Genomic DNA, 27,601 nt, shown 5'->3' with positions numbered 1-27,601 from the left:
CGTAAAGGCGAAGAGTCGCGGCGATGCCCGTGAGTGGATGAGGCCGAAGCAAGAAAAAAAAGAAAACAGAACCTAATTCAACGGCCGAACCTGTGGCGAGAAAAAAAGCCCGGCCCACTAGAGAGCTGCGTTCGGAAAATGGTCCATAAAACCCATAACCCTTGAGTCACTTGAGCGAACGATCCGTGCGCCTGGATCCCCAAGGGCGAGGAAAATGGACAGAAAATCACCTAATTTGAGGCCGTCGATATGGGAACGTGGAAGCCGCATTCCAGATCCGCGTTGGCGTGCCACGGCGATGATGGATTTCGGTTTTCAATCTCTCCGCGGTGGTGGCCTGAGCCTGCTTGGTTCTTCCAATTATTGCTCCGTTTTGTAGGAAGCTCGGCGAGAATCCTTTCGGGCATTCCTTGGTAGCAGCTACCGGATTTTGGAAGGATTTCCCCGGGAAACGCTTCGTGGGAAAACTGTTGATCAAGTCGAGTATTTTATCGTTCGTTTTTTGGTTGAAATCCATTTGGATGTTTAATTAAAACCGAGCAGCTGGTATGCCGTTGGCCAGGAAAAAGGTACACTAATTGGTAGAAAACTATTTTATCAGAAGAATCTATTTAGCGCCAACCGTCACCGGCAAGCAACAACCGTCAAAGGCAAGCATCTATCAAACATCATTTTAAAACTGAAAGTTTCCAATTAATTTGATTGAAAAAAGCGGCAAATTTGTGGAATATTCTGTTCCGTTTTGTCATGTCGGCCTGGGTACGTTAAGCGACCTGCAAAGAAATGAGCAAATCTTGTCCCAAACGCTACGTTCGTTTTTTTTTACTATCAAATTCTACAGCAAAGCGTGCCAATTCCGCTGACGATCTGCATGCTGTTGCTGGGTTTCGGAGCGCCCAGGGCCGAAGGCTACCACGTTTTTTGCCACTTCCCGTAACGGTGTTGTCAAAGACGATGTGTGCGCCGCGTCTTAATCATTCGCTAATGCTCGTAAAAAAAGGCGATTAAAAATGGCACACGAAACGCCATAACATATTCGTAAATTATCACCAATGTGGCAATATCATGCCCGGCTGCCAACCGGTGACATCCGGCACTCTTCAGGGCGACGGGCCACAAAGCCCGTCGACCTGCTGCTGCGCCCTGTGCCAAAATCCAGCCGAAACGAGGCAAGGCACCAACAAATGGCCAAAATAGCGAAAGCGAGTCGAAACGAGCCATTTTTTAATGAGTCTTTAAATGGAGTCTTCTTTATGAAGATGGGCCATTTTTTTGTTTGCAACGAAGCAAGGGATTATGAGGTCGTGGGTTGGTGGTGTGGCTTCAGCGTTCGGTTTTATCGGCCGCTCCAAGGACGCACAACTAGCAGGCCGTTCGAGGACCCCAGGGACCGCACCGCGAGGACGTGCCGCCGGAGTCAGCGGCGTACAAATGTCTGCCAAGTGCGACCCTACCATGCGCACGATAAGCGAACACGTGCGAAACTTAGTTTTTGTCACATGATTTTTCGTTCCTGCAGCCGGCCCCGAACATGTGCAGAGCGGCGTGTGGCATCGGAATTAAAATAAACAACTGCGAAGCATATAGCAGAAGTCACCGAGAGAGCCCATGATCATGTGCGATGAAGGAAAGCCTCTACTCGACACCGGCTAAAGAACGGCGCATCGAAAAGAAAGAAGATATACTTCATGGCATGCGATTACTTTTTTTTTGGTGCCGAAATGATAGCCGAGGGACTGATTGATAACAGTATTCGGTTGGCAAAAACATATATATATTTAAATCCCTTCAGAGATTCCACAAGAATCAAGGAAAACTTCTCTTTAAAACGTCTGATTGATTGTTGGAAATATTGAAATATCATATAAACAAATATTTAGGAGAGATCTTTTACGTTTATTGACTGTGATTTCATTATTAAGGATCCGACGGAGATGACGGAATCTTTCTGTTGCATTTGAAACAGTTTATTGTAAGCGAGGTCGCTTAACTATTATGCACAGTATGCACGATTCGAACTTAATAAAGAATTCCCGTAAAATTAAACTAACGATATTCATTGTTTTCTGTCCTCCGAGCGCAATTTTCAAATAAAGGACCAAAAAGAAGTCGCTTGGCGTTAGATCTGGCGAGTAAGACGGATGACCAAGAAGTTCAAACTATAATTCACAGATTTTCACCATGGCAACCGCTGAACAACGAGATGGCAACGAGAGCCCGACTCGCGAACAGCTTGCTCATATCTAGCGATTCTTTGACCAGCAGTTGCTTTTAAGCGAATTTACTTTGGTGAGTAACCGTCAGGAGATTAACAACCAAACCCACTAGCTTTCATTGATTATTGTTGCCATCTTCATGTTGATTTCGGAAACTTTTCAGACCAGCCTCGTATTGAAGCTGAAGCAGATGGAGAAATAATATACATCTGAATTTAAATAATAATTAATTAACAATGTGATCGGCAGTCTTTTCGTTTCGTTCGTTTCAGCACTTCCCAGGCTGAGTTTTTACTAAAAACAAGAGAGAGAGAGAAACTCATCCATTTATGTTTTGGCGTGACGCCGAGTCAGCCGTCCAGTTTATTTGAATTGTTTTGTTCCTAAAATTCTTACACAATACCTAATTAGGACTATAAATTATTAAATGATTTAACCGCGTCGCATAAGAACTGAACTATGATTGTATCACTCAACGGTAGTGATAAAGTGGAAATGCACGCCGCGCGCCGCAATAGTCTTAGTGGCTACATTTTCTAGATGATTCCCATTCACACAACACCGCGCCTTTGCGGGGTGCGACACGTTTTAAATTACTTTCCCGCTCATTCCGAGGCGCGCATTCTCTCGCTTTCTCATTTGCTACCATTCCAGGACTAGAAACTGATTCAATATCAGCAAAAGCAAAGTGTTGAAAATTGATTTAAAATACCTATCGCTAGTGTCCTACGGGAAGTAATTTCGCGTTCTCAGTCGCGCCGATTCCGCGCCGCACTGGACTGGAACCGGGGATGCTAGTTGTCGGTGCTACTGGGGAACAGGGGACAGGGTGTAACATTCACACGAAGAGACACCGCATGTGCGTAAGGAATGTTCTGTGCGGCCCGGTACACCGTCTAGGCTTGGTAACATTTAAATTCGGAGTGGATTTACCGGGTCAATACCGGGGACAGCGTACCGGTCAAAAGGGGAACAGTGATCGATTCATTTAAAAAAAGCTGTCTTAAACGTTGCTGTACAAATTTGATTTAACTCGGCCAATCGGGCCGGCTGTGTCACGGCGCGTTGCGCGCCGGCGATCCGTTTTGCTATCGTTCGAAACGAAACTAAAACACATCATCATTTGACTAACTAATTAATATCCTCTCCCACCGGGCCGGCGTTTTGTGGCGGGGCCACCGGTGCGAGAAAGAGGCCGGTAAGTAATTGGAAAAGAAAATATCCTATTTCGTGTGCGTGTGTGCGCGCACCACTTTAGACGTGATCGCGGATCGGTAGCGGATGGGCCTCCGAGTTGAACACGTACCGGTCGAGATCGATTTCGTTGCGATCGTCACTGAACAGCAGATAGAAGTACTTGAGCGTTTCGCCCAGCCAGAACGTTTCCATCATGTCGCGAGGTCGCGTGTTGAGCGGGTTCTTCACGTTACCGATCGAGGTGTAGCCGTTTTTGACCTTCGTGTAGCGATTGAACGCCTGGAAGATCGTCCAACCCATATCCTGGTACGTGCGGTTGCCGGTGATGGCGTAGAAGTAGTACAGACTTTCGATAAACTCCGGCCGCAGCAGGTTGTGCGCGTCGTTCGTCTTGACGTAGATGTCCGTCTCGGACTCGCCGTTCACGTTGAAGTACGTGATCTCGGGCGCGAGCTGCGTCGGTTGCTTCATGTACGTCTGGTAGCACGTTTCGAGCAGATCCGTCGCCAGCCGGTGGTGCGTCTTTGGCATGCCGTTCTTGTAACCGAGCAGCAGCGTACCGGGCAGGTAGCAGGTCAGGTGATCCATCTTTGGCTTAAAGTCTTTCCCGTTGATCAGCTCCCCGATGTAGACGTGCTTCTCGTTTGGCGTCGTCCGGACCAGCTGATTCAGTACGCCACTCATCGCTTGCCGATAGTCCTCGATGAGACTGCAGGAATGGGAGAGACATCGGGGTCAGTTTAAGGAACCTCCTAGCAACCGGCCCTCCGCGGGGAACACTTACTAATCATCGTTCTTCTTGCCCGTTTGCAGCCACTGCTTCAGCAGATACTCGTAGTACGAATCGGCACGCGCCCCTAACGAAACCGTTGCAAAGTTGCGAAACAGTCCCGTGTTGGCGTTGATAAAGATCGGCACCAGGCCCTCGTTTTTGTCCAGCTCGTGCACCTTCAGATTGACCCTGGCGGCCACCTGCCGAAACATACGGGAAAGGACGGAATGAGGATGGATGTCGCTGCTGTGGTCGCCAACCCGTTGCTTACGTTTTCAAACACTGGATTCTCGGCGCTGCGCGAAAGATCGCGGAACTCGAGCTGAATAGTGGTGACCTCGCTGGTCGAGCTGTCCGGCGACCACTTGGGCGCGTGGGCCGTCAGTGTACCGATGTTGACGTCGGAAAACGGTATGCCGGACGGTGAGTCGAAGCACGGCAGCAGCCGGTTGCCCAGGTCGATCGCCTTGTCCAGAAACATTCGATCACCGCTCAGATGGTAGGCACTGAGCAGCCCACCAACGACACGGATCGTCACTTCGAACAGGTTAACCTCACGGTTTACGTCAAACTTCAGGTACTTCTCGACCCAGGTCCGTGCCTCATCGAACTCGTCCTGCAGATCCATGATGTAGAGCGTATCGAGCGAATCGATGATGGTAAGCCCGAGCCCGAACCAGTCCGAGTACCCCATCGAGATCGGTTTCAGGTTGTCGTGGCCCCAGGCGTACTCTTTGTAGCCCTTCCACGAGTGTTGAAACGCTTCGACCACCGCCCGTTGCCGCTCGTTCGTTGGACCCTGCGGACGAAGGAAGCAAGGAACGGGTAAGTCAACCTGCGGGGTCGCAGAATTCCGAGCCAACGCCAACACCGACCGGGACACAAAAGCAAGCCAGTCAGAACAGAAGCCAATCGACAGAGCGCGTACCTTGAAATCTTTCGCACCGGGAAACGCTGCCCGGTGGTTCTCCTCCAGCACGTTCTCCTCGTTGTCGACGATCTCTTTCGGCTCCTCGCGCACGATCTCGAGTCGAGCCGGGCCGGGGCTTGTGTCCGGCGGTTGGCCAACGGCAACCGCTTGGGGCTCCTCCGTTGCCGGATTCCCTTCCCGGTGGCTATCGGTGAGTTTGACTTCCTTCACGACCGACTGAGCAATCACTCGCTCGTGCTGCTTTATGGCGTTCAGCGAGAAGCGGACGGCACGGAAGACACACAAACGACACGGACACGGACAAAACGGACAGACAGTGAGCAACGTTATCGCAGCGAAGCAAAGGACGCGGGTGCTTACCCTCTCTTTGAACGGCGCAATCTGGATGTGTTCCAGCGAGTCGATCACATTCGAGTCGGAACTTCGGGACGGATCATCGAGCGGTAGCATGAAGAACACGATGTAGAAAATGCAGCACCCGGCCAGAAAGATGCAGGCCAAATTCTTCTGAAACCGTGACAGCTGATTCCAGTGCTGTGGGAAGAAGCAACCGGGTTAGTCACCGGGCCGGGCCGCTGAGAGCGACCGCCACTTACCCTTTTGAGGCTTTTCCGAGACCCCACGCTGGTCACAATGAGCGGTTCGTTGCTCACAGGCAGTGTCACCGACACGTGCTCCATTTTTGGTTCCATTCCGATCCGATTAACCGCTGGAAAGCCCCACTGATAACGGAACACGGCCCTGTACCGACTCCGGTTTCGTATCGGTGACCCACAAAAAATCTGTACCACGTAAACTCTGCGAACCGAATCGAGCTCTATCGTCCCGGGAAATGCAGCATTCTGAACACTTGTGGTGACCAACGATTGCGAATGTTGACCTCGATTGCGGAATGTGTGTACAGCAGCAGCAGCAGCAGCACGATCAGCTGAACCACGGAGAGCTACGGGTCTGATTTTTTGCGGACTTTCCGTGGAAAACGAAACCCTTTCCGTAACCAGCCAGCCAGTGTTATTTATATCTTCTGTGGAAACGTCAACAAGAAAATTGGCAATTCGCGAATCGAGCCACTGAGATTATCTCGCACTCGTTTCGCGAATATTAGATGAACGACCGTGGCATTGGGTTTAGGAGGGAATTTATTTGATTTAAAATATAAAATTAGCTTCGAAAACCGACCGCAATCGGGAGTAATTTACGTTTCCTCCCCCTTGTTCGGTTTTATGAATGGGCATCCGTCGTGAGAGGCTGCCAAAGTGACGCATCGTGAACTATGCCTTATAAACCAAACTGTACACAAACGGACTGACGTTACGCCCGCTCTGACAGTTACGAAGCATCGCGCGGTTCGCCGGCACCACCACGCTCCGGATTGAAAGTGGATTTCGATAAAATGTTCGACCACACGCTGCTCACGGGGGTTTTGGCCACCGTGGTATCGTTTGTGCTGGGTTATACGTTGGCCAAAGCTCCACGGGGCGGTAACAAAAAGTCTTCCACCGCCGACACGGACAATGCTACGGAAAACGTGAGTCTTCCCGCGATGGTCCCAGGAAGACGTTTGTCCCGGGGTCTACTGACACAGTTTTGTTCGTTTCTGTAGGTGTTTGCCGATATCGGTGGCGAGTACAAGATGGTGCTGGTCGTGCGAACCGATCTCAAGATGACCAAAGGCAAAATTGGGGCCCAGTGTGGTCACGCCGCCGTCGGTGCGTTCGAAAGTGCCATGAAGAAAACACCGGGCGCCGTGCGGAAATGGCAGCACAGTGGGCAGGCCAAGATTGCGCTCAAGGTGGACAACGAAACGGACATGATGGAGATTTATCGTACGGCGAAGGCCAACAATCTAAACTGCTGCCTGATCCGCGATGCCGGGCGGACACAGATAGAACCTAACAGTAAAACCGTGTTGGCCGTTGGGCCCGCACCGAACGCGGCGGTGGACAGTGTTACGGGGCATCTAAAACTACTGTAATGAGCTCGAATATACCAACACGCGATCGTGATACTGCGATCGTGCTTCCGGTTAGAAAGAAATCCTATTTAAAATTCACAAAATGTCTAACGTTCCTGATCGATTTATTACTAAAGTTACACCACAACACTGTGCACAGTCTTCTGTGGCCTTCTGCTGGCCTCTTAGAACCACAGCCCATCGCCATCATCGTTGTCGTCATTCTCATTTTCTTCCCTCAGAACATCCATCCGTAGGTTGCTCTTCTCGTCGTCGCTATCGGAGATGGCCAAATCCGAGTGGAGCGATTGGAGCGTCGGCAGTGTGATCTGTAGCTGTGCCGGCTGCTCCTGTGGTTGCCCTTCCGTAGGAGGGTTGTACGACTGTTCGGGCGCCTCGCCACCGATGTCCACCCCACCTGCGGTTATCAGGCCCGTGCCTGGCTGGAATTGGAATGACTGTTGCTGATAGTCACCGCTGACGGTTTGCATCTGATCCGGTCCGACCAAGAAGGTTCCATCCGCTTGCTGCTGTTGCTGCTGGAACACGTTCGAATCGCTGGAAGCCACGCCGCTGCCGGCGGCTGGGTCAGGGCGACGATTCGACATGCCCAAGAAATCGCTCGGATCGTAGTTCGGATCGATCTCCATCGATTCCTCCTGCGTCGCGTTGTAGTACTGGGCGCCACTGAGCTGTACCATCGCTTCGGCCGCCTGCTGACTGTCGTCCTCGCTGTGGGCTGTGGGCATCATGCTCGAGGTCGTGTTCGATTGCTCCAGCGTCACCGAAACGCCTTCGTTGTCGCTCATTCCCACTTCCTCGAATTCCTCGTCGTCGGTTGAATACTGATTATCTGCTCGGGAGCAAAAGAGGACACGATCAGGGGTCAGTATCCGAAAAAGATTGGGGAAGGGTTTCGGAAAAAAGTCGCGTATCTTTGCCAGTGTCTGCGCCGCCGTCCATTCGCCTCATTCTTCACATTGGCCCCCCATCGGAGAGTGGAACTTACCACGCCGACGGTGTTTGAGTGGTGGAAATGGCCGCAGTTCGCTCTGCTCGAACTGCTGCTGTCCGGCGCGATTGTGAAAGCCGTCCGGGCGGTTCCGGTCCACCGCCGGTCCGAATTCCTCATACTCGGTCGCATTCAGATTCATCCAGTTCATTTCGTAGGCCGAAGCGGCCGGATTGTTGTGCACCATGTGCACCGGCACCGTGCTACTGCTGCTACGCACAATCGCCGTACTGGCCCGGGGACTCGGCGGGCGGCCCGACGGGTCACCGAATGGGCGCATCAGTCCGCCACGGTACGACGGATTGGGTCGCACAATCGGGAAGGGCAAGGCGTACGGTCGGCCAGCGAAATCTATCAACAACGACGACGATGACGTTCAGCGCAGGTTAAATTCGGAATTCTTTCTCCGGACAAACAAAACCCGTGCCGGCAGCGCAGCGACGGAACACAAGTGGTGTTAGTCACAAGGCAGACCACAACAGTCCGATGGACGGGTCATTGGTGGACGGGTGGATGTTACGGAAAAGGCGCACGGTGTTAAAGCAAAATGCATGAACGGAACACAAACGGCCACATGCGGTAGCATCGACACCCCGGTGAACCCCGTGTGTTAGAAATGGCAAGCACAGACAGACAGACACAGACATAGGACAGAGAGACACACATTCATTGGACACGCCTGGTTAGTGACGAAAGGTGCAACAACAGGAACACGCCACCGTCACACGGCACCGTCGTCGTGCCGCACTTACCCTCGTTGTTGCCAGCCTTGCGCGGCCGCATACGCATTGATCGCTTCAGATCGTGCCCGCGCGGCTGATCGGTCGACGATGGTGGACGCTCGGGGTTACTGTCGTCACCGCCATCGTCCGGCTCGGGGGTAGTATCGCGGGAACCACCGACCCCGCCCTGACCGTGCTCGTCATCCTCCCAGTCGAGATCGTCGTCGTCCTCGTTCCGGGCCCGCTCCTGCACCAGCGCAATGTTCCGCTCGAGCTCCGCCACGTGATCGTCCATCGTGTCGAGCGCCTGGCGGGTGGCTTCCACCATCTGGCGCGCCTGCTTGGTAAAGTTCGCGTCCGGCCCATTGTACTGCTGGCTGTTGTCCGCGATCAGCTGGATGTCGGCCAGAAAGTCGGCCCGCGAGTGGTACTTGTGTGAGGCCACCTTCTTCGAGACCTTCTCCAGATCCATCGGCCGCCGGATGATGGTGTAGTAGTCCTTCACCAGCCGCTTGTTGACGGGCTTCAGGAACGGCCAACTTTCGGGCATCGCCTTCAGTGGCCCGTTCACGTACTCGCTCAGGATGTACGACAACGCCACCTGATCGTCGTCGTCCAGCAGCGGGTTGATGCTCTTCTCGAGCCGCGTCAACCGCTCCTCACGCTCCTGCAGCCGCTCCTTGCACTTTTGCACCATCCGCTGGGCGGCCACCGTCAGCGAGCTTTTGGCCCCATTGTACAGGGCCGAGTTCTCCACGATCTGATTGACGTCGGCCAGAAACTCGTCCCGCGTTTGGTACTTCTTCTGCCGGATGTGCTCCCGGATCGTCTGCAGATCCATTGGCCGCTGCACGATACGATGATAGTCGACCACCTGCTTGGCGTTTACCGGGAACATGAACGGCTGCACGTCCGGCATGTCGCGCAGCTCGTTCAGGATCTGCTCCAGTACCGACGAAAACACGACCACCGGATCCGTGCGCTGCCGGTTGGTGGTTTTGTTGTGGCGCTGCAGATAGTCACAGTGCGAATCGCCCCCGACCCGGCGCCGCTTCTTGCTGACCGCATCCTTCGGCACCTTCAGCAGCAACGTCCGGCGGCGCACGTCTTCGTGGCGCTTCAGCAGCTTGCCGCTCAGCTTCACCTTCGTACCGTCCACGTTCACCAGATCCTCGTCGTCCGCGTTCAGCTCCTTCTCGATCTCCTCTTCCTGCTCCTCGGTCATGGCCACCGTCAGCGAGGGCGTGGCCAGCATGCCCGAGTACTGCGGGCACGCCTTGTTGGTGCGCATGTGACCCACCTGACCGCAGGCGCCACACTTGAGCTTCAGATCCGGCTTGATCTTCGCCTTCCGCCGCGAAGACGACGACGCCGACGGACTGTGCTCCTTGGCCGACGGATTGTACGACGTGCTGGGCTGCTCGTGGCTTCCGCGCCGACTTCTATCTCCACTGCCGCCGCCACCGCTGCCACTACCGCCGCCACCAGCACCTAAACCGCTACCACCACCTGCGCCACCGCTGCCTCCTCCGTCTCGCCCGCCACGATCGCTAAACATCGATCGACTGCTGAACGACGACTTCGGAGTGAACGTTTCCCGATCGCCCAGACTGATCGGCGTCCCGACGGAACTGTGCAGGCCCTGGTTCTGCAGCATGCCAATCTTCTGCTGGTTGCGCTTGATCCGTCGCAGCTGCTCCTGGATGCGGCGCTTCTCGCGCTTCATCTCCTCCTTCTGGGCCTCGTCGAGCGTGGCGAACTGGCGGATGAACGCTTCGTCCTTGGTGGTCCGTATCTTCACGTACGCATCGATCACCGGGCTACGGCGCACCAGCTCGACGCGCGTGTACTCGCGCCCCTCGGCGTTCTTGAAGGTGCGCGTGATCTTCAGTATCTTCGAGTTCGGCGACGTTTGCTCGTCCTTCAGCCCATCGTCGTCCTTCTTCTTCTTCTGTCCCCCGGGACCGGTGCCGACGCCACCACCACTGCCGCCCTGCTCCTCCATGATCTTGCGCAGCAACTCCTGGCGCTCCTGCTCTTCCCGCTCGAGCGACAGCTGCGTCGAAGTCTTCTTGTTGGCCAGCATGTTTTCCAGATTCTTGCCCAACTCTTCCAGGTCCGACTCCTCCGACGCCGTCGATTCACCCTCGTCCGTCGACAGGACTTCGGCCGAGGCGAGCACCCGGTTCTGAAGATCGAAGATCCGCTGGCACTCCTCCTTGTAGCGTTCCTGGTGTTCGGCGATCGAGAACCGATTGCCACGCGAAAACTTGTCCATGCCCTCCTCACCCGCCTTCGCTTTCTCCGTCGACAGTGTCCGCACGACGTCGATCACCTCCCAGCGCGACAGTTTCTTGATTTCCTCCTCCGGCACCTGGAACTTGCGCAGCAGTGCCTTTGCGTTGTTCAGCGACAGCCGCCGCAGATCGGCATCCGTACCGGTGACGGTACGTTTCGGTTGGCTTTCCGTTTCCTCTTTATTTTGTTGCTGCGAAAGTGAAAGGGAAGAAAAGAGGGGAAAGGTCACATAAGGTCACTAATAGGGTACCCAGCCTACGCGCCGTTCCGTACCGTCGGTTTGTTGGGCATGCGGACGTACGAGAACCCTTCGCCACACCCGGTGGGATCGGCCGGTCCGTTTAGCTGCAGAATACACTTGCCCCGCATGGCCTGAATGTAGGCGCGCGTCGTGTTCCAGGGGGCCACCTTCACCTCGTCGTCCATCTTGAGCTGCATCTCCTCGTCGTCGTCCTCCTGCTGGGCGAAGATAAACTTCTCCCCGTACCCGGCATCCTTCAGCCGCTGCTCGGCCGCAATCATACTGAAGTACGCACAGCACTGCTCCGGCGACACCATCGCCCGGATTTCCTCCTCCGACGGGAGCCGGAACTCGGGTTTGATAACCCAAAAGTTCGAGTCCATGCCGGTGCGCTTGAAATCGGCACACAGCTTGAGCCGCTTCCGGATGCTGCTCTCCGAGTGCGCCGGGAACGCCTTCTTAATGTCGTCCATCCGGATCTTGCGCGGGTTGTCGCGGCTCTTCCAAAACAGCCGATAGATAAACACCTGCAGAAAGTCGCGCACAAAGTTGTTGGCCCGCTTCGAGTTCGGGCCCGGCACCTCGTACAGTGGGCACTCTTGGCCGGCCGTGAACAGGGCGTCCATTTCGCGCACAAAGTAGCTGTTGCGCGTGCGGATCACCAGAAAGTCCGTGTCACCGATCGGCTGCGGATAGATCGGCGCCCGGTACATGTTGTTCTCGATCGCCTGTATGCACTGGCCGTGGTGCAGGATGCCCAGGAAGGGCGACGTGTGCGCGTAGTGTGTCTCACCGAACCGGAACTCGGGCGGACCGGGATCTTTGCCAATTTTGCGCTTGTAAAAGTTCCGAATCTTCGACGCCATCCCGACCTGGTTCATGAGCGGCGGATGCTCCTCGCAGAACTCGATCAGTATCAGCTCACCGTCCCGCCCGGTCAGATCGTCCGGAGTGCGCATGAAGAACACGTCCCCGCCACCGGACGCGATCCGCTCCAGTTCGCGCTGTTTGGCCTTCTTCTTGATGTGCTTCTGCAGCGGGTGCACCGCTTGCGGCGCGGCCGAGGCGAGCGCACCGTGCGAGTACTTCTTCATCGGTGGCCGGTGGAAGGCGCGCAGTTTCATCGGCCCCATGTGCGTCGGTATGAACGGGGCACGCAGCTCGACGACCGGGGTCGAGTGCTGCAGCAGATTACCCCCGCCAACCTTTATCTTCAGCGTGGCCTCGGTCGACTTGGTCATGTAGTACACGTCGTTCGAAATGTTGTACGGATCGCGATCGGGGCTTTTCGGTGGCGGCGGCGGCGTGTCCTCGGCCAGCACGTTAATTACGCCCGCCTTGCCGAGCAGGATTTTGGACTTTTTCACGTGCGGATGCGGGATCTTCACCTTCGGCTGGGGACCGGTGTTGCGCACGATCTTCGACGGATCGATATCGTCCGGGATGCCGAGGATGATGTTCTCGTCGTTCGGATCGAGCGTAAGCACCTTCGGTTTCGGGATCTTTCCGACCGCCTCGGCGTCCCAGATGACCTCGTCCTCCCACTTACTGTACACCAGTTCCTCGTTCTCCACCGGGAAGATGCTGTACCACGTGTCGTCGTTCTCTTCCTGCGCCTTCTGGGCCGCATTGATGATCATCTGCGTTTTGCTGAGCTTGCCCGAGCCCGACTTCCCCGAGCCCGTGATGGCCGGCGTGGCGGGGATGCTTTTGCCCGGCTGACTGAAGGCACCGGCCGTCCGCGAGCCGCTCGACGGAAGCCACCCGGCCGCGTTCACCTTGGAGTTCAGCTTCTGCAGCACCTTGTGCTTGATGTCGTTCCCGTCCCACACGACGTCGTCCTCCCAGTGGAGCTGCGACACCATCAGGAACGCATCGTCCGGGATGGCCGTGTTGGTGGGCGCCGTCACCGAGGGCAGCGCTTCGAGTTTGGCCGCATCACCCACCTTGAAGCCGTAGTTAAAATCTTCGCCCGTTTCCGGCACGTCCAACATATCGTACCACACTTGGGCCGGGCCAAAGCGCCAATCGGCCACCTTCGGCTTCGAATCCCCCCTACTGTCGGACTCTTTGTCCTTCACCTCCTTCTCCTCGTCGGCCGCGTAGCTCGTGAAGCGCAGCTCCTCATCCGAGGCCCACTCATCACGCGGCGGAGTCGGCGGGTACGTCGGTTGGAACCGCTGGCGGCGCCTCGGTTCGTCCGAGTCCGACGTCGAATCGGACCCATCGCGGGGTTTGCGCGACTGTTGGTGGTTCTTCTTGTTACGCCTGCGGCGCACGCTGCGCCAGATTTGCGGCAAGCTCGAGATCTTGCCCGGGCCAAACAGTCTCGAGAAGCGCAACACTTTGTCGGGCCGGAAGTCGGGGAAAAACTCGCGGACGTCCACATTTTGGTACTTGGACGGCAGCATCGCGGCCAGCGGAGTTTCCAGCCTTTTCGGTTTGTCCTTGGACGATTCGTCGTTGGCGGACAGCGGAGTTCCGTCACCGCTAACCGGTGCCGTTGGCGGTGGCATAAGATCCTTATCGTTCACTTCGCCGTCCGTGTCCCCGGCACCGTCCTCGCCCGTCTTCTTCGTGTCGCCGGCGGCCTTCGCGTCGACCCGATTGCTCGGAATGGCCGCTTCGATGTCGTCGGCCAGGTCCGCTTTCGCTCCATCCTTTACGCCGTCGGCCCCATCACCATCGGCACCTTCCTCGTCGGATGCTTTCGATTTCTTGACCTCGGCCTCATCGGCCAGCTCCTGAATGTCGGAGTAATCGACGGCACCGTCTGCTTTGACTTTGTAGCTCGCACCATCGCTGTCGTTGTCGTCGTACCGTCGCCGCCTGCGATCGTCATCGCTCGAGGAGGAATCATCGCTGTCACTGTCCGAGGGCGGTTTGTCCGCCGCGTCGCCATCGTCGTGCAGCATGGCGGACAAAAACGAGGACAAACCCATGCGGGACAGCGACGAAAGCTGTTGCTTCGCCTCCTCGTCCAGAAAGTCTCCATCGAGGTGACCGTGCTCGTCGACGTTACCGAACAGGAAGCCGGCCAAATTGAGGCCCCCCTCGTTCTTCTCGCTATCATTGTCACTGTCGTTGCTCATGATGCACGGACACCGCGAGCGGCCAATCAATCTACACCGTCTTTTGCAACTTTACACTTTACTGGAACATTTCGCTATCGAACCGGCTTTCTCGATGGTGGAGTACGTAAACAATGACATAAATCGGACCACCGCAGATTTGACGTTTCCCCCCGTGTTATTTGGTTTTGTTCCGATTGCCGACGCTCTGGCATGCGAAAGTGGAAAGCGTTTTCAGTACAAAACGAATATCGACAGCGAGAATCTTTCACTTGCACTCGAAGCACCGATTTGTACGGCAAAGATTGCAAGCATTCAAAGGCTGGCTTGTTTTATGTTTCATGGATAATTATCAACAATTGCGAGCACTTTGCTAACAACACAAACTATTTTGCCCAAAAGAATGCATCAGTAATGACAGTTTGAGGGTTGGCAACAATAGGAGCTCAGTTCACGCACGTGAAGACCACTGGTGAACATCAAATTTTGCAAAAATCGAGGCAAGGGTTCATCCGCTTAATTTCACGCCAGTATTTGTAAAGCACAAGTATTAATTAGCATCTGTCGGTTTACAGAACAAAATTTGGAGTAAATATCGAATTTGTTGATCAATACGAGGCTCGTTTCACTCACTACACTCACGGCCGGCAGCACTGACGCGAAAAAACCGGTAGAGAAATCAGCGAACCGTCTGTCAAATTCAAACCGGGCTCATCATTTGTTTACACACCGAACAAAACGACGCCGATTGTAGAAATCTGCCCATTATTGCCGTACGATGAGCATATTACCGAATAATATGATTGCAGATTTTGACCGAAACATTGACAAATTGCGTACAGCAAGTGCGCAGGATGAAGCGGTCCTTAAACGCAAGGAAACTCTTTTCAATCAGCTAAGTATGTGTGGTGTTTATTTTGTTTTCCGTGGGCGCATTTGCTAATCAGAATGTTAATTCCCCTCGATTGTCGTAGAATCATGTCTCGCACAGTTTTCCACAGAGCAGGTAACGGCAAAGATGCTACAGGAAAACAATCAAGAATTGGAGTGCCAGATACGGAGCGCTTCGGAGGAACTGGAGGCACTTGAGACAAAGTGCAGCAGATTGGCGTTGGAGCAGCTACGGTTGAGCAGCCCTGATTCGGATAAAGTAGCGAATCCTAAAGCACCTACGGCGGTTGTGTGTGCCGAAAATAGTTCAGCAGATACCGAGAGGCAAGTGTTTGGCAAGCTGGGGGCCGATCCCTGTGCCGATTGCGTTAACGCCGGAGTCCTTCGTTACAGATTCGACAAAATTGTGCGCCGCTACTGTAACCTCTACTTACAGTTCGATGGTCTATCGAACGTAATTCGGGTACTTTCCATACAGAACAACAGCTTTTTTGAGGTGGCCCTAAACTCCAAGCCCAACGACAACTCCCTGCAGGAGCAAGTTTGGGCACGTCTCGGAGCCACGAGTCATCACCTCAAGTCCTGGGAAAGTTTATTGTAACCATCGTTTTGATTATGGACGTATAAGTAGACAAAAAATGAAATATTTTAATAAAGACAAACTTTTTTATCAAGTTAAAGTGCAACACCCCAACTGCTGCGTCTGTGCTTGAATAAATTGCCCGATTTGATCTCAATTATAGCCGACCCCTAGCACCGCAAGAGCTAGAAAGGTTAATAGACCCATTCCGCAGCCAGAACGAGAATGGTCTGGGGCTGGAAACAAGCAAAGTACAATCTATTAACAGAGCATCGCACCAGCATCGTCAATTAATGATTTCATCGAACGGAGGGAAGTGAGCATTTCAAACTAAAAATATGTTCGGTGAGCTAATGCCGTGTTTGACCTCTGACCTGGTACGCGCCGCGGCAGGGTTTAGATGCGCGAGATAACTCACGGGAAGGCGCCGTGGTGCAGCTGAAGTTAACCTCTAAAGTGTCAACTGGCTACTGGCTGGCCGAAATACAACCGAAAGAAGAATTAAACCATCCGGGAGACAGAGCGCGATAAGATAACCCGAGCGCGAGCCGTTGCATAATTCCCAAAACCACCGGAACATATTTGTATTTTCTTATCGAATTCCAGGAATTCCGGCTAAGCCCTCCGAAGGGTTTAGGGCCGTCGAGACCGGTTTTTGGGGATGGTGCGGTTGGGCGGTATTGGTGTTGGCGCGACCCCTAGCCGGGCGGGCACCGTACCCGTACTACGCACGCACCACACAGCGTAAGCCAGTGTAAATTTGATCGTCGAACTGTGCGCACGTTCCGCGGGACCGTCTTCGTCTTCAGTCTTCTACTGTCTCGTGTGTGCCGTCGCTCGTGGGAACATAGTAACCGAATTGCAGGTAATTTTGCAACCCGTTGCTCAAGGAACAATAGATAAGTCGTTTGCCGTCACCGACTGGCGCCGCCGGCCACCCCGCGTGCGATACTCACACTCGCGCACCGCGTGCTATCGTTTTCAACGCAAGCGCGGGCGCACTCTTTGCGGCGCGGTGAATGGAGCGCGAAGTCGATTCTCGATCGATCCGTGTGCGCGAGGGCGCGAGCCCCGAGTGTGCGAGTGAGCAGGCTTGCTGTGAATAATGCTTTTGGGCGCAAAGATAAGACGGAAGGCGCATAGCCTCCACACGCGCCACTCATCATCCGGCCGGCCGGCCAGATATCATCCCTTTTTCTATCGACACAGTGATAGATTAAAGGAATGCATTGACCGGAACAGAAAGAGGAAGACAGAGAGAGAGAGAGCTAGCGATAAAACGATCTCAAAAAGTCCAATTTCCAAATCACGCTTATCAGTGGTGCGCTTAAGCGGAAACCGTGAAAAAAAGCGCGCGCGCGGGGAATACAATCGTAAATTCCGCCGCCAGACGCGCGTGTTGCGAAATGTGCGGCACAATTCGTGGAATAATTCTTTTTGCGCCCAACTGTTTGGTGACTAAACCTTTTTTAGTGGAATCGATTTCGAACACACCGGAATCAAACCGAATATGCTGCGAGACCCCATTTTGTTTTCGAACCGGTTGTGAGGAGGGAGGCGCGTGAGATTAGAGAGAACGAAACACGACGAAAACACGGGCGAGACGAGCGATTTAGAAGCGGCTGATCTGATGTCATGATGATGATCGTCGTCGGCCGCGAGGTGGCCGCGTGCTTCGCGGGTGACATCATACGGAAAAAAATAAGTTTATGATTCTTGAACCCGCAGCAACGTTGCGCGTTGTTTTTTCCTATGCCCCATAGCGACCTACTACCCTTGGGCTGGGTCAGGTTGTAGCGCATGATCCGGTGTGGCGAAGATAGGAAGCAGACTCCTTACGCCCACAAAGAAGAATGTGCCGACTCTCTTGGATGCACTCGCATAACGGGGTCCTCTGGCCAACTTCCCGTGTAGGCGCGGCAGCTCGCGGTACCGACGATCGCGCAACCGGTGGAAGTGCTCGTTGAACACGATGATGAAGCGAAGCGATGGTGACACGCCGCATATGGCAACGCTCACCCGACGGCCCGGACGAGCGTGGGTTCGAGCGGCCCACTCGCGGCGGATTCGGCGGGGTGTTGCCCATTAGCATATTAGTTGGAGGTCACACGTAACTGGCCGCGTGGCATACCGTGTGGCCTGAGCGAGCATAAACGTTCGGTGTCCAGTATTTTTCGTTGGAATGCACCGAGTGCATTGCCGTTGTTATGTACGAGCCGTGTCAACAACGCGCCCCCGATCGCGCCCCACGCTGCAAACGCCGATGATCGATGCGCATACGCATGTGTTTGTGTGCGGCCCAAAGTGAAGAGTTCAGCGTGCCCGGTTCCACGAGTTCGTGTGCAGGTGATTTAATAGCCCGCCCGCCGAACTCGACGAATGAATGGACGGTGCGACTTCGTCCCACTTGGCTGGGGTTTTAAATTTAACGCCACGTCGCAACCCAACGCCTGCGTCTTTGCGCCGCTTCAAGCGTCTGTAATACGATGAGCATCTTGAGCATAGAATCTCGGCGGGAAGCGAGTGAGCGAGAGGGACACACGACGATCACGTTCAAAACAAATTAAGGCGCTACGCAGTAAACGTGGATTCAGGTTTTGTGGATCAGGAGGGCGCGACGAGGGCGATCATCGCGCTATCCATTAGGTTCCGCGTTGGTGTGTGCGAAAGAGAAGGGCAGATGATCTTCAGACACACACACACACGCAAAGAGATGGTTGGGTTTGTTTTGATTCATGTAACCCCCCCCTCTGCGAGTCATTTAAATAACAAAAGAAAACAACGGACTAACCCTTCGATGCAAACGATCGACGAGCATAAGGCAATTTGGTGTATTTTTTTTTCTTTCAGCCCTCCTACAGTTGAAATTCAAAGGGTTCAAACTTTCGGTGTGTTCTCAGAAATTCTTCTCTTTTGCTTCTGGGAAAACGCCACAAACGATCTCGTTCGGTTCGCGGCTGGCTCTAACCGCGGGGTTGGGAGAAAGCATTAACATAGCGGACCAACGCGAAGGCACCGAGCCGCGGTTCTTCACTTTCCGTGGCTGGCGTCGTTGGAGCTGGGCGTTGCCTATGAAATTATGTGTGTAAATGAAATGCGTAGCATAGCCTTTGTTTTCCCATCTCCCGGGGTCCCGGGAGGTGCCGGGGCCTGGGTTTTCTTCAAAACGCTCGGGGTTGTTCCGTCCGGCCACCAACTGCTGGCGGCTGGCCGGAAAACGGCTCCGAATCGGCGGCCCGGACGAAAATAGTTTGAAATATTCTTAAGACGCTCGAATTCTTGCCAGGCGGCAAACAGCCGTACGCCACGCGGCCGTCCAAGTCTGTATTTCGAATTTTACGATCCTGCTGCCCCGTATCCGTGGTTGGGTGCGTTTTATTTATACCCCCACCGCGCACCGTGTCTTTGCTATTTCTTTTCCCAATTGTTTCTCGTGGAATGATCGTGGTGGGCAAAAGCGCGCCCCGGTTGCGTTTGTTTACGTTTCGTGTGGCCGCCGCCGCGGTTTGGCGCGATCGCGTTTTTGCTGCTGTGGCACGAAACGAATGTGTGCGATGCGATCGATCGATCGGCTTGTGGAGATCGTGAGGCAATCTGTGAGGCACTTAGTTGCCACCTTACCAGCTTCAACATTAAATATGCATGCTTTCCTTTTCAGAATGGCTAACCTTCTGTGGTCAATCATCTGGCTGATCGTGCTGATCGTGGTGGGCTTCTGGGTGGCGCTCTTTTGCGCCGGCTGGTACGTCCTCATCTATCCGCTGACCGTGTGCATTCCGGACGTATCGGTAGGTTACTCGCAACGGGTCGGGCCACAAGTTACGGGACTTCATCGCTTCATTTTACATCTCTCTTCGTCAGGTCGTGTCGGACTTCCTGCTGCTGGGCGCTCAGTTTACGCACTTCTGTGCCAAGTCCATGATGGAGGGCAAATCTCTATTTTGAGCGTGCGAGAACGACCCGAACGAGACTCTCGGGTTACATCCGATGCTGTATGTTCTACGTGTGTGTGTGTGTGTCTGTATGTGCGAGAAAGAGTGTGTGTATGTGTCGCGTTCACCGGCTATATCGGCTAAGGGCGCCAGACCAGAAAGCGGGTGGCACCGTGGAAGCCATCGCTCGTTCGTTTCATTTCTTCGATAGCAGCATTACTTAACCTCTTAATGTTTGTAAGTTTAACGGTTATAACAGCGGACTTCGCCACAGGAAAACAATAAATTATCATGTGTTCATGTTTATAGTACATCCTGCGAGCAGCGGGCACCGGTGTCAATAATGCACAGCGTATTTATGGTGCCATTTTGTTTGCCGACAGTCCATACGTTATCTGATGGCGTTATCTACCGTATCAAAAATTCCCGCCTGTTTGCAGTCCATATAAAAAACGCGAACAATAATTCAAACTCAAATATTGAACGCGTGCAACGGAAGCACACTAGGAAAATTATCGAACAACAATAAACATCGATCGTAATCAATTGATAATCGCCAACAGCGCTAATGCATTCGATTACCGCGCTCAAATAGGCTGGCCCCGGGCACGTGCCGACCATTTCGGGGGTTTAGGCTGCGTTCACTGGACCGAACCGTGTGGTTCGCCGTAGTGTGTCAAACAGTACGAACCAGAGTTTCGACGAGAACATAATCAGGTCAGTTCGTCGGTGGCTTTCGGCGCTCGGGTTCCATGGTGACGTGGGCCAGATTCCCCGGAAGTTGAGTTACGTGGCCCCCCTCCGGCCGTAGCACGTGCCCGTCGGTTTGGGACTGCAACTGAAATTATTAAATCACTGCCACCGGGCGTAGTCCCTCGGCTCGGCAGCTCTCAGTGCCGATCGGTAAGTTTATCGTTTTCGGAAGTGACCTCAAAAAGCCAACAGACCGTAGTTGCATCGTTGCATAACAACTAAATCGAAACAATCGTCAATGGGGCAAGTTTTGATAACGAAACTTTTCATTTATCACTCCCGCCAGTGCGAAGGGGACCGGGGATTTTGTTGCACATATCCTTCCCCCCGGTCGGTGGTGTAATGGTTGGCTGGGAAGTGGCCATTATTCGACGGAGAAATAATTAAAATTCATCATCGGTAGCGCGCACCGAGGTCAGCTATTGGCCCATCGGGCCTGGGCCGGGCCTGGGCTCCAGGTCGGTGCCTCGATAATGATAATGCTCCGGGACGGGTCGGTTTCTCCGGATGAAGTTGAGGCGGCCATCAAAAGCCCTCACGGAGAATTCGAGACAAGTTTTTATGAATACATTAAACCTGCACCGATGTGCGGTCCTGGCAGGCCGGCCCCCAGTGGCATCTGGCTGCCACATGGTAGTAAAACTAATTTTTGAAACTCGAACAGTATTTGCATATCAAAAACCCGGTCGATTTTCTAAAAAAACTATGCGCACCTGAAAAAGGTACGAAACCGTGCAAATGAAAGTAATCAAAGTCTGGTTTTTTCTATTTTCCTGTGCCTGTCTGTGGAGTTTAAAAAGTTGTCGAATTAATTTAATTTATACACTCCTTTGGAACGCTGTGGAAGCTAATCCGTTCCAGTTTGTCACCGTGTTAAAGATGAGCCGCGACAAGGCCACGGTTTGATGGAACGTTCTAATTCTAATCACAAATGAATGACGGTGTTAATTTTATTCACTCTCGAGTAAGCGACAAACTACAAACCTTTTTTGTAGAACCTCTTTTATTACACCGTAATGTGATAGTAGAAGGAGGAGGAGCCCAAAAATTATAAGTCTTTCTTTCTCTACTGTCTGTCGCGAACTGCCCGTTTCTCGCTTTTCCATCTTCTCTAAGGATACTAGATGTGCGTGCGCCGTTCTAGCTATAGTTTCTAATAAGTCCGCCAGGTGCGCTGGTGCTGGCGGCTAGGACGTACCATGATATTCATTTTTACGCAACACCCTTCCCCGTACTTCCTTGCCGATGGCACCGATACTTCTTCATCCATAATGTTGCCTGTCTCGTTCGTCGAATGCCACTAGTTTGGCTATGTGCCTTACCCTTAGCGCTACAGAGGACCTCGTCCGTTAGTCTTATCCGTGCTCTAACTTTCAGAATGTTCTGCTCGACTCTCCTTTTAAGATGTTCCCTGCTCCAATTAACCTTGCTAGGAGCTCCATTGATACTCGTTTGCGGTTCCGTTTCGATCTTCTTCCTTGAAATGTCCGGTGCGGAGTCGGCACCGGTGTTGCCGATATCGTTTTCTACTCGCTTGCGCTTGATACCAACAGCCTTATCACCATCGCCGGATGATCGGTTTCCGGAGGTCCGCATTCTCACCCGATCGAGGGCGCTGGTTTTCGAGAAGCTCCCAGTACGCTGCGGTGACAGCGAACTTCTGACATTCGTTGATCTTGTCGTCGAAGTCGCCATATTCGCTACCGCTGCCGTCGGTGTACCAATCGTTTTCGTCTTATCTTGCTGCTGCTGTAAGGTGCTGGCTGTCATGTCCCCTTGTTGCTCGTTCTGTTTGGCCAGCTGTACTTCGAAGCTCGTTCTGTTTGGCCAGCTGTACTTCGAAATAATCTAGAATGCTCTTCCCCAGATACTCGTTCATCTTGATCGCCGATCTGAATCGCGTCGCCAAAATCTTCTCCACTTCCTCCACGTCTGCTGCGTCTATCTTCGGAAAGGTACGTTTGGTTACACCATGGTTCAGAGCACCGTTATCTGGCTTCGGTTTCCTGCCAGCTGCTCCGACTAATCCAACAGCTGGTGTGGCACGGTTCAGGCGGTTCAAGCCTGTCCACCGTCGGCTTTAGATCGGGCGGTTTACACGGCCGAGACGTGTGGCCCGAGTTGCCACAATTGATAAACTAAATGCCCCCGACGACGCTCTGTCTGAGTCCGAGTCGTTCCCGCCTGAGTTGCCGCTGTTACGCTGGGTTGCTTCGTTGTTACACTCGCGGCCGCGGAGTGCATAAGCGTTTTCGTCGCGGTTCCTTGTTCCAATATGTCAAGCTTTTCATTAAGCTGCTGCTGAGCTGCTCAGCTCCTGAGCGTGCAAGTCCTTGCACATCTCGCGCACTGGTTTCGGTGTTAGCGACGGTACATCGAGCCGGTCCAGGTTCTTAAGCAGTCCGTTGTGCGGCAGGATACCGTGGATTTACTGCTGATGGCGGATCCTCGCGTGTTGACTTCTTCCTGCGGCAAACTATACTTGCGCTCGGGGTAGTAGGCGTGAAAGTCCTTTTCCTCCTCAAGTTTCAGCAGCTCCAGTCGGTATCTTTACCGTTTCGATTCCTTGGTGTTCGATCCTTTGGTGCTGCTGAGTCTTACTGCACCGCTACCGATCACAGCTGGCTCTGACGTTGTCTCAACGGGTTGGGCAAGCTCACTCACTAACTCTGGTACGGCACATTGTAGACTGCGTTGTCTACTCTGATGCTGCACTACCCGTCGTACCGTCGCCGCTAGTTTCCTCGTTGCTCCGGTGCCTGCGCTTTGCTTCTACGCGTGGCGGTTTACCATCTTCGTTGATGGGGCCGCCATCTCTGCACGTCGAGTCGTTGCGCATGCTGAGCCCGGGATTTTCTTTCCTCTCCTCTTCGACGTGGTCGCCGCTCTGGCGCTCGCTTCCGATGGAGTGCCATTTTGTCTCTTACGCAACAGACGTATAACAATCAGCAACGCCAAACACGCTCAATTCAACGTTATAATTCAACTTCTACTGATCGTCAATTTAAATTAATGCTGAATGTGCTGCCCTCTGCTGGAAAGTAACATTTTTTACGGTGCCTACTTTTAGGCGCTAAAGGGTGCGCTCCTCGCTGGCCTGAGTTTGAATCCCGGGACCGGCGGGAGAAGAAGAAAGGCTGACTAAATTTATTATCGCATCTATTAAAATTATCTATTATCAGCATGACCAAGATGGCTCAAAATGTCTACGGAAATTATGAAAGAGATGGCACTGATTATAAACCAGTGGTTCCAAACAAAATCCTAAGCCAAAAGTGTCTTATAAGCACAGTTCCATTGAGCGTGTCGAAATGATGACTTTCCAAAAGCCGTTCCACGCTGCACGCCATCGGCAGCCGGTTCAAGTGGACTTTTATTGGAAAAGTTTATCCTTTCTGCCGGCGTAAGCATCTGTCAGGATGTCTAAATGGATGGCACGGGAGAATGATTAAGTTTGCCCTGCCCTGTGGTTGGACTTACTCAGAGGACACCTTTTCGAACAAAGGTGATTCGGTTGCACATCGATCTATAATGCATTCCGTGGCGTATCGGCATGCCCTGTCCCACTGTTCAAATAGTAATGTAGGGTTTATGGAAATTTTGACATAAAACCAGAAACACTTCTCGCAACACAGTGTGCGCCATCGTCTTTCCGGTGCAACAGATTGTTTCCAGGAATCAAGACGAATCCTTTTTCTCCGCCGCTTGAGCCGGCAGGTTTTGGCAGCATGGCACCGAGTGTTCCCACAGGGCTTACTGGTTTATAAATATTTGTTTCCACGGCCCCGCAATCGACATGCGAATCGACACTTCCGGTACAGCAGCAGTCGGTGCGGAGAGTCCGGGGCTTGTGATTTTTCCCTGCTCCATACGTAGCATTCAATTTATAATTTCAAAGAAACAAAAACACTTGCCCCGGGCCAGTGAAAATAAAACAGTCACTGGCCCCCGGGGCGGAAGCAGCGAATGGAAAATCAAATGTACACAAAAGCAACAGCAACACAACAGGACACATTTGGCAACAAGTCCTCCCAGCCAAAGCCGATCATCCGATTGGCAGTGGAGCGCGCACCGCTGCGGACGACGGATGTCAAGGAAAATGGAAATCTGATACCGTGAGGCAATAGTGAAGGGCTACATGTGTAACAACATCCATATTGCCAGCGGACCGCAGCAAACGACGACGGCGGCGCACAGGACGGGACAGCCGGGACAAAGTTTGGCGTGGTTTTGTTTTCTTTGCCCTTTTTCCCGCCTCGGGAACTCTGGCTTGGCGAAGCATTTGTTTTGTCTGCCAGCTCTCGAGGCGGCCTCGATGTGACTTGGCTATGACATCAGGTAATGTGGCCCTAAAATATGCACCAAACTTAATACTATCATACATTTGTTGAAAGAATCTATTTAATTTACTTAGTTCGGTTGATCAAACAGGAACGGTTCCGCCTTCGGTCACTGTTCGTTATGGTTCAACATCTGACAGCCGGACCATTAGGACTCATTGGTCGGTCTTAGGACGACGGTTCTCAAGTCGCGAGTTACTTGTGAAGGATGTTACGGTTGGTGCCATACTCATTCTTCGCAGCGCTTTGTTGCGACTACAATCCTTCTCCGGCTTCATGGCAGCATAATTGGCCAGGCAAGGAATGGCTTTGCTGGTCGTATTGCTACTGAAGTGTAGCACCGGAGCGCATCAGAGAGCGTTCGGCAAGCTAACGGATGTCTTCTAAAGTTTGTACGTATCCTGTTTTTTCTTCTCTTCGCTTCGTTTCTCCCAAACAAGCGCTCGTCTCGTCAGCGCCGTCAGCATCTTCGACACGAAAAGGATACTGCGCACCGACACAATCACACGGCACATTACTGCGGGGCATTCGAAGTAGATGTAATTCTGAGATAGTACAGGCTCACCGACGAGGATGACTAAGCTGTAGCTTTCGCCTCGAGACGATCAGAAAAGCACAGGACCCGGTGGTTTACGGCCAAACTCCGCATAGAAAATGTTCCCGCATATGAAAGAGATGATTTCTCGGCGCGAGCCTCACGCTCGAGCTGATTGGTTACTGTTGGTCTTCAGGTTTTTAAACAACAACAAAAACAGAAAATAATCATGAAAAAAGTAAGTATACTAAATGGTTTTGCCACAGGTAAACAAACGGTAAACCCGTTAAACTTTAATTACTTCATGGCAAACGATTTAGGTGAAGGGTATGTGTTTGGTTTGAGATTTAAATATTATAAAGCTTTAGGAATTCGATGTTAGTATTCCAGTCACCTGAATTTGATCCTTCGCCTCTGGCAGGTACCTCTCCTGCAGGGAGGCTTCCCAAAGAAAGAGCTGACGACGGAGATGGGCAACAAAGAAAACTAATTTGGTGCCCTGAAACCTAGCCAGTGTAAATATGAAGCTCTACGCAAGAAGATGCGCCACGTGGTGCGGACGTCAGCAGAGTGTCAGAATTCTTTCCCTAACGAGGAGCGGCTAGGATTACTGGAACTGATAGGTGGCATTCTCCGCCGTCGGTCAAGGACACAAGGTTCCAACAAGGGTTCGCACATTTGTTGTACTAGCAAAGTAAAGAGATAAGTTTGAATGCTTAATGTGGCGTCAAATTCGTTTCAATTTGTAAATGTGTGCCAAACGAAGGTTACACTTTTAAGTTGTAATAAATTTGATAAATATGTCGGAAACCCTATGAGTACAAGTCACCAAGTTTGCTTAAATTCCCGAGCCGTCGAAGTTTTATAAAAAGCAGTTCCCAAAAACGTGTGATCGAGTGTGCGCCATCCTGGAGGGATTAATGAAACTCCGACCTCTCCAGCTTAATTTGCGAACCGTTGATTGCTGCATTATTGATTTCAAGCCCGATCTATTAATCATTAGTGCACTGCCAGGTGCAGTGCTGCCCGTGCCGGCCATGACCGTGGCCTCTGCGTGGGGAGTTGCAAAAAGGTGCATCCATTTGGTCGCTGCCCCCGTGGGTCAGTGAAAAGGATTGATTTTAAAATCGACACAAAACTGGACAAAACCCACTCGTTATGGGTCGAGAGCGTACCGGGCAGCGAAATAATTATCGACATAATTCGAAGTGCTCATTACCTGGTGACCGGGTGACAAGCGGCGACGGCAGGATTCGGGTGGCAGTGATCAGTGATCAACACGTTTCTTCGCTCATTATCCTTGCGGCAGTAATTGCTGCTGGCCATTAATATAAAATCCTCTGGGTTGGTTTTGATGTTGCGGAACTGAAAAAAAACAAAAAGTTTAATATTTTATCTTCGGTTGTACTGCAAGAAATATTTGTCTCTTGGGTTATTAAGGCCCCGAGCGTACCTTGGAGCGCGGCAAATGGGTCAGCAGATTTCGGTGAAATGGGATGCCATGAAATTATCAATAATTGATTTATCCAATTATTTTATTTCATTTTTATCACTTGATTATCCTCGGCCGGGCCGACTTTCGGTGATTCCGGCGCGTAAAAAATATCTACACCCACAGAAACACGGATTGCCGGAAGTGGCGAGCGGGTGAGCTGAGCCTTGATTTACGAATTAAAGAAGAAAGGTCGTTCGGATGGTGCGTCCCGGTGCACCGGAAGTGCCGCAATGCTCTGCGCAACATAATGGAGTGAATGTAAATTTTTCGGCACCGGAACGAGCGGCTCAGGGACATGCACGCACCATGCACATGGCAGGTAGGCATTTGCATAGAATGTGAAAACGTGAAACTGGGAAGTCATTAAATTTTAATTCCCGCCGCTCCGTCGGCACGGTTGATGGTTGTTTTTGGCCACAGACCACCAGGAGTTTGCTGGAACGTGAGCCGAAAGTGAGCGGATGTGTGAATCTCCGCCAATCGATAGCTGAACAAGTTCATAATGAGCCGACGCTGAAAGGGAGATATTGATTTTAGCTGCATGTTTCGCATCGATTCGTGCGGATTGGCCAAAAAGAATTTAGTTCAAGTTTAGCACCGATTTCGAATTTGCAAATCTTAGCAATTCGATCCGTAGCAACTGTAAGGCTGACGCTTTACA

The 27,601-nt window shown here is 52.6% G+C and overlaps 5 protein-coding genes across 5 annotated transcripts; 3 read left to right on the top strand and 2 right to left on the bottom strand.

The window, feature by feature from the left end:
- Positions 1 to 2,656: 2,656 nt before the first annotated feature.
- Positions 2,657 to 5,856, bottom strand: LOC128272806 (endoplasmic reticulum mannosyl-oligosaccharide 1,2-alpha-mannosidase). Its single transcript, XM_053010688.1, has 6 exons — positions 5,713 to 5,856; positions 5,477 to 5,650; positions 5,114 to 5,353; positions 4,457 to 4,984; positions 4,198 to 4,385; positions 2,657 to 4,122 (listed from the first exon to the last, which is right to left on the bottom strand). The coding sequence occupies exons 1-6, from the start codon at positions 5,806 to 5,808 to the stop codon at positions 3,471 to 3,473; spliced, it is 1,878 nt and encodes a 625-aa protein (XP_052866648.1). The 5' UTR covers positions 5,809 to 5,856; the 3' UTR covers positions 2,657 to 3,470.
- Positions 5,857 to 6,485: 629 nt separating this feature from the next.
- On the top strand, positions 6,486 to 7,102 carry LOC128273288 (probable peptidyl-tRNA hydrolase 2). Its single transcript, XM_053011224.1, has 2 exons — positions 6,486 to 6,644; positions 6,720 to 7,102. Exons 1-2 carry the CDS (start codon positions 6,510 to 6,512, stop codon positions 7,089 to 7,091), a joined length of 507 nt encoding a protein of 168 aa, XP_052867184.1. The 5' UTR covers positions 6,486 to 6,509; the 3' UTR covers positions 7,092 to 7,102.
- Positions 7,103 to 7,255: 153 nt separating this feature from the next.
- Positions 7,256 to 14,435, bottom strand: LOC128275380 (transcription initiation factor TFIID subunit 1). Its single transcript, XM_053013860.1, has 4 exons — positions 11,376 to 14,435; positions 8,835 to 11,292; positions 8,080 to 8,433; positions 7,256 to 7,923 (listed from the first exon to the last, which is right to left on the bottom strand). Exons 1-4 carry the CDS (start codon positions 14,433 to 14,435, stop codon positions 7,256 to 7,258), a joined length of 6,540 nt encoding a protein of 2,179 aa, XP_052869820.1.
- Positions 14,436 to 15,159: 724 nt separating this feature from the next.
- On the top strand, positions 15,160 to 15,906 carry LOC128274164 (uncharacterized). Its single transcript, XM_053012270.1, has 3 exons — positions 15,160 to 15,313; positions 15,389 to 15,635; positions 15,699 to 15,906. The coding sequence occupies exons 1-3, from the start codon at positions 15,193 to 15,195 to the stop codon at positions 15,904 to 15,906; spliced, it is 576 nt and encodes a 191-aa protein (XP_052868230.1). The 5' UTR covers positions 15,160 to 15,192.
- Positions 15,907 to 16,639: 733 nt separating this feature from the next.
- LOC128273658 (uncharacterized) lies at positions 16,640 to 20,346 on the top strand. The gene is made up of 3 exons (XM_053011678.1): positions 16,640 to 16,750; positions 19,544 to 19,673; positions 19,747 to 20,346. The coding sequence occupies exons 2-3, from the start codon at positions 19,545 to 19,547 to the stop codon at positions 19,828 to 19,830; spliced, it is 213 nt and encodes a 70-aa protein (XP_052867638.1). The 5' UTR covers positions 16,640 to 16,750; position 19,544; the 3' UTR covers positions 19,831 to 20,346.
- The last annotated feature ends 7,255 nt before the right edge of the window (positions 20,347 to 27,601 follow it).

Source organism: Anopheles cruzii, chromosome 3 (genome assembly GCF_943734635.1).
Source record: "Anopheles cruzii chromosome 3, idAnoCruzAS_RS32_06, whole genome shotgun sequence".
Taxonomy (NCBI): domain Eukaryota; kingdom Metazoa; phylum Arthropoda; class Insecta; order Diptera; family Culicidae; genus Anopheles; species Anopheles cruzii.
Note: the sequence above shows the minus strand (reverse complement) of the source record. Positions and strands in the feature narration are given on the sequence as shown.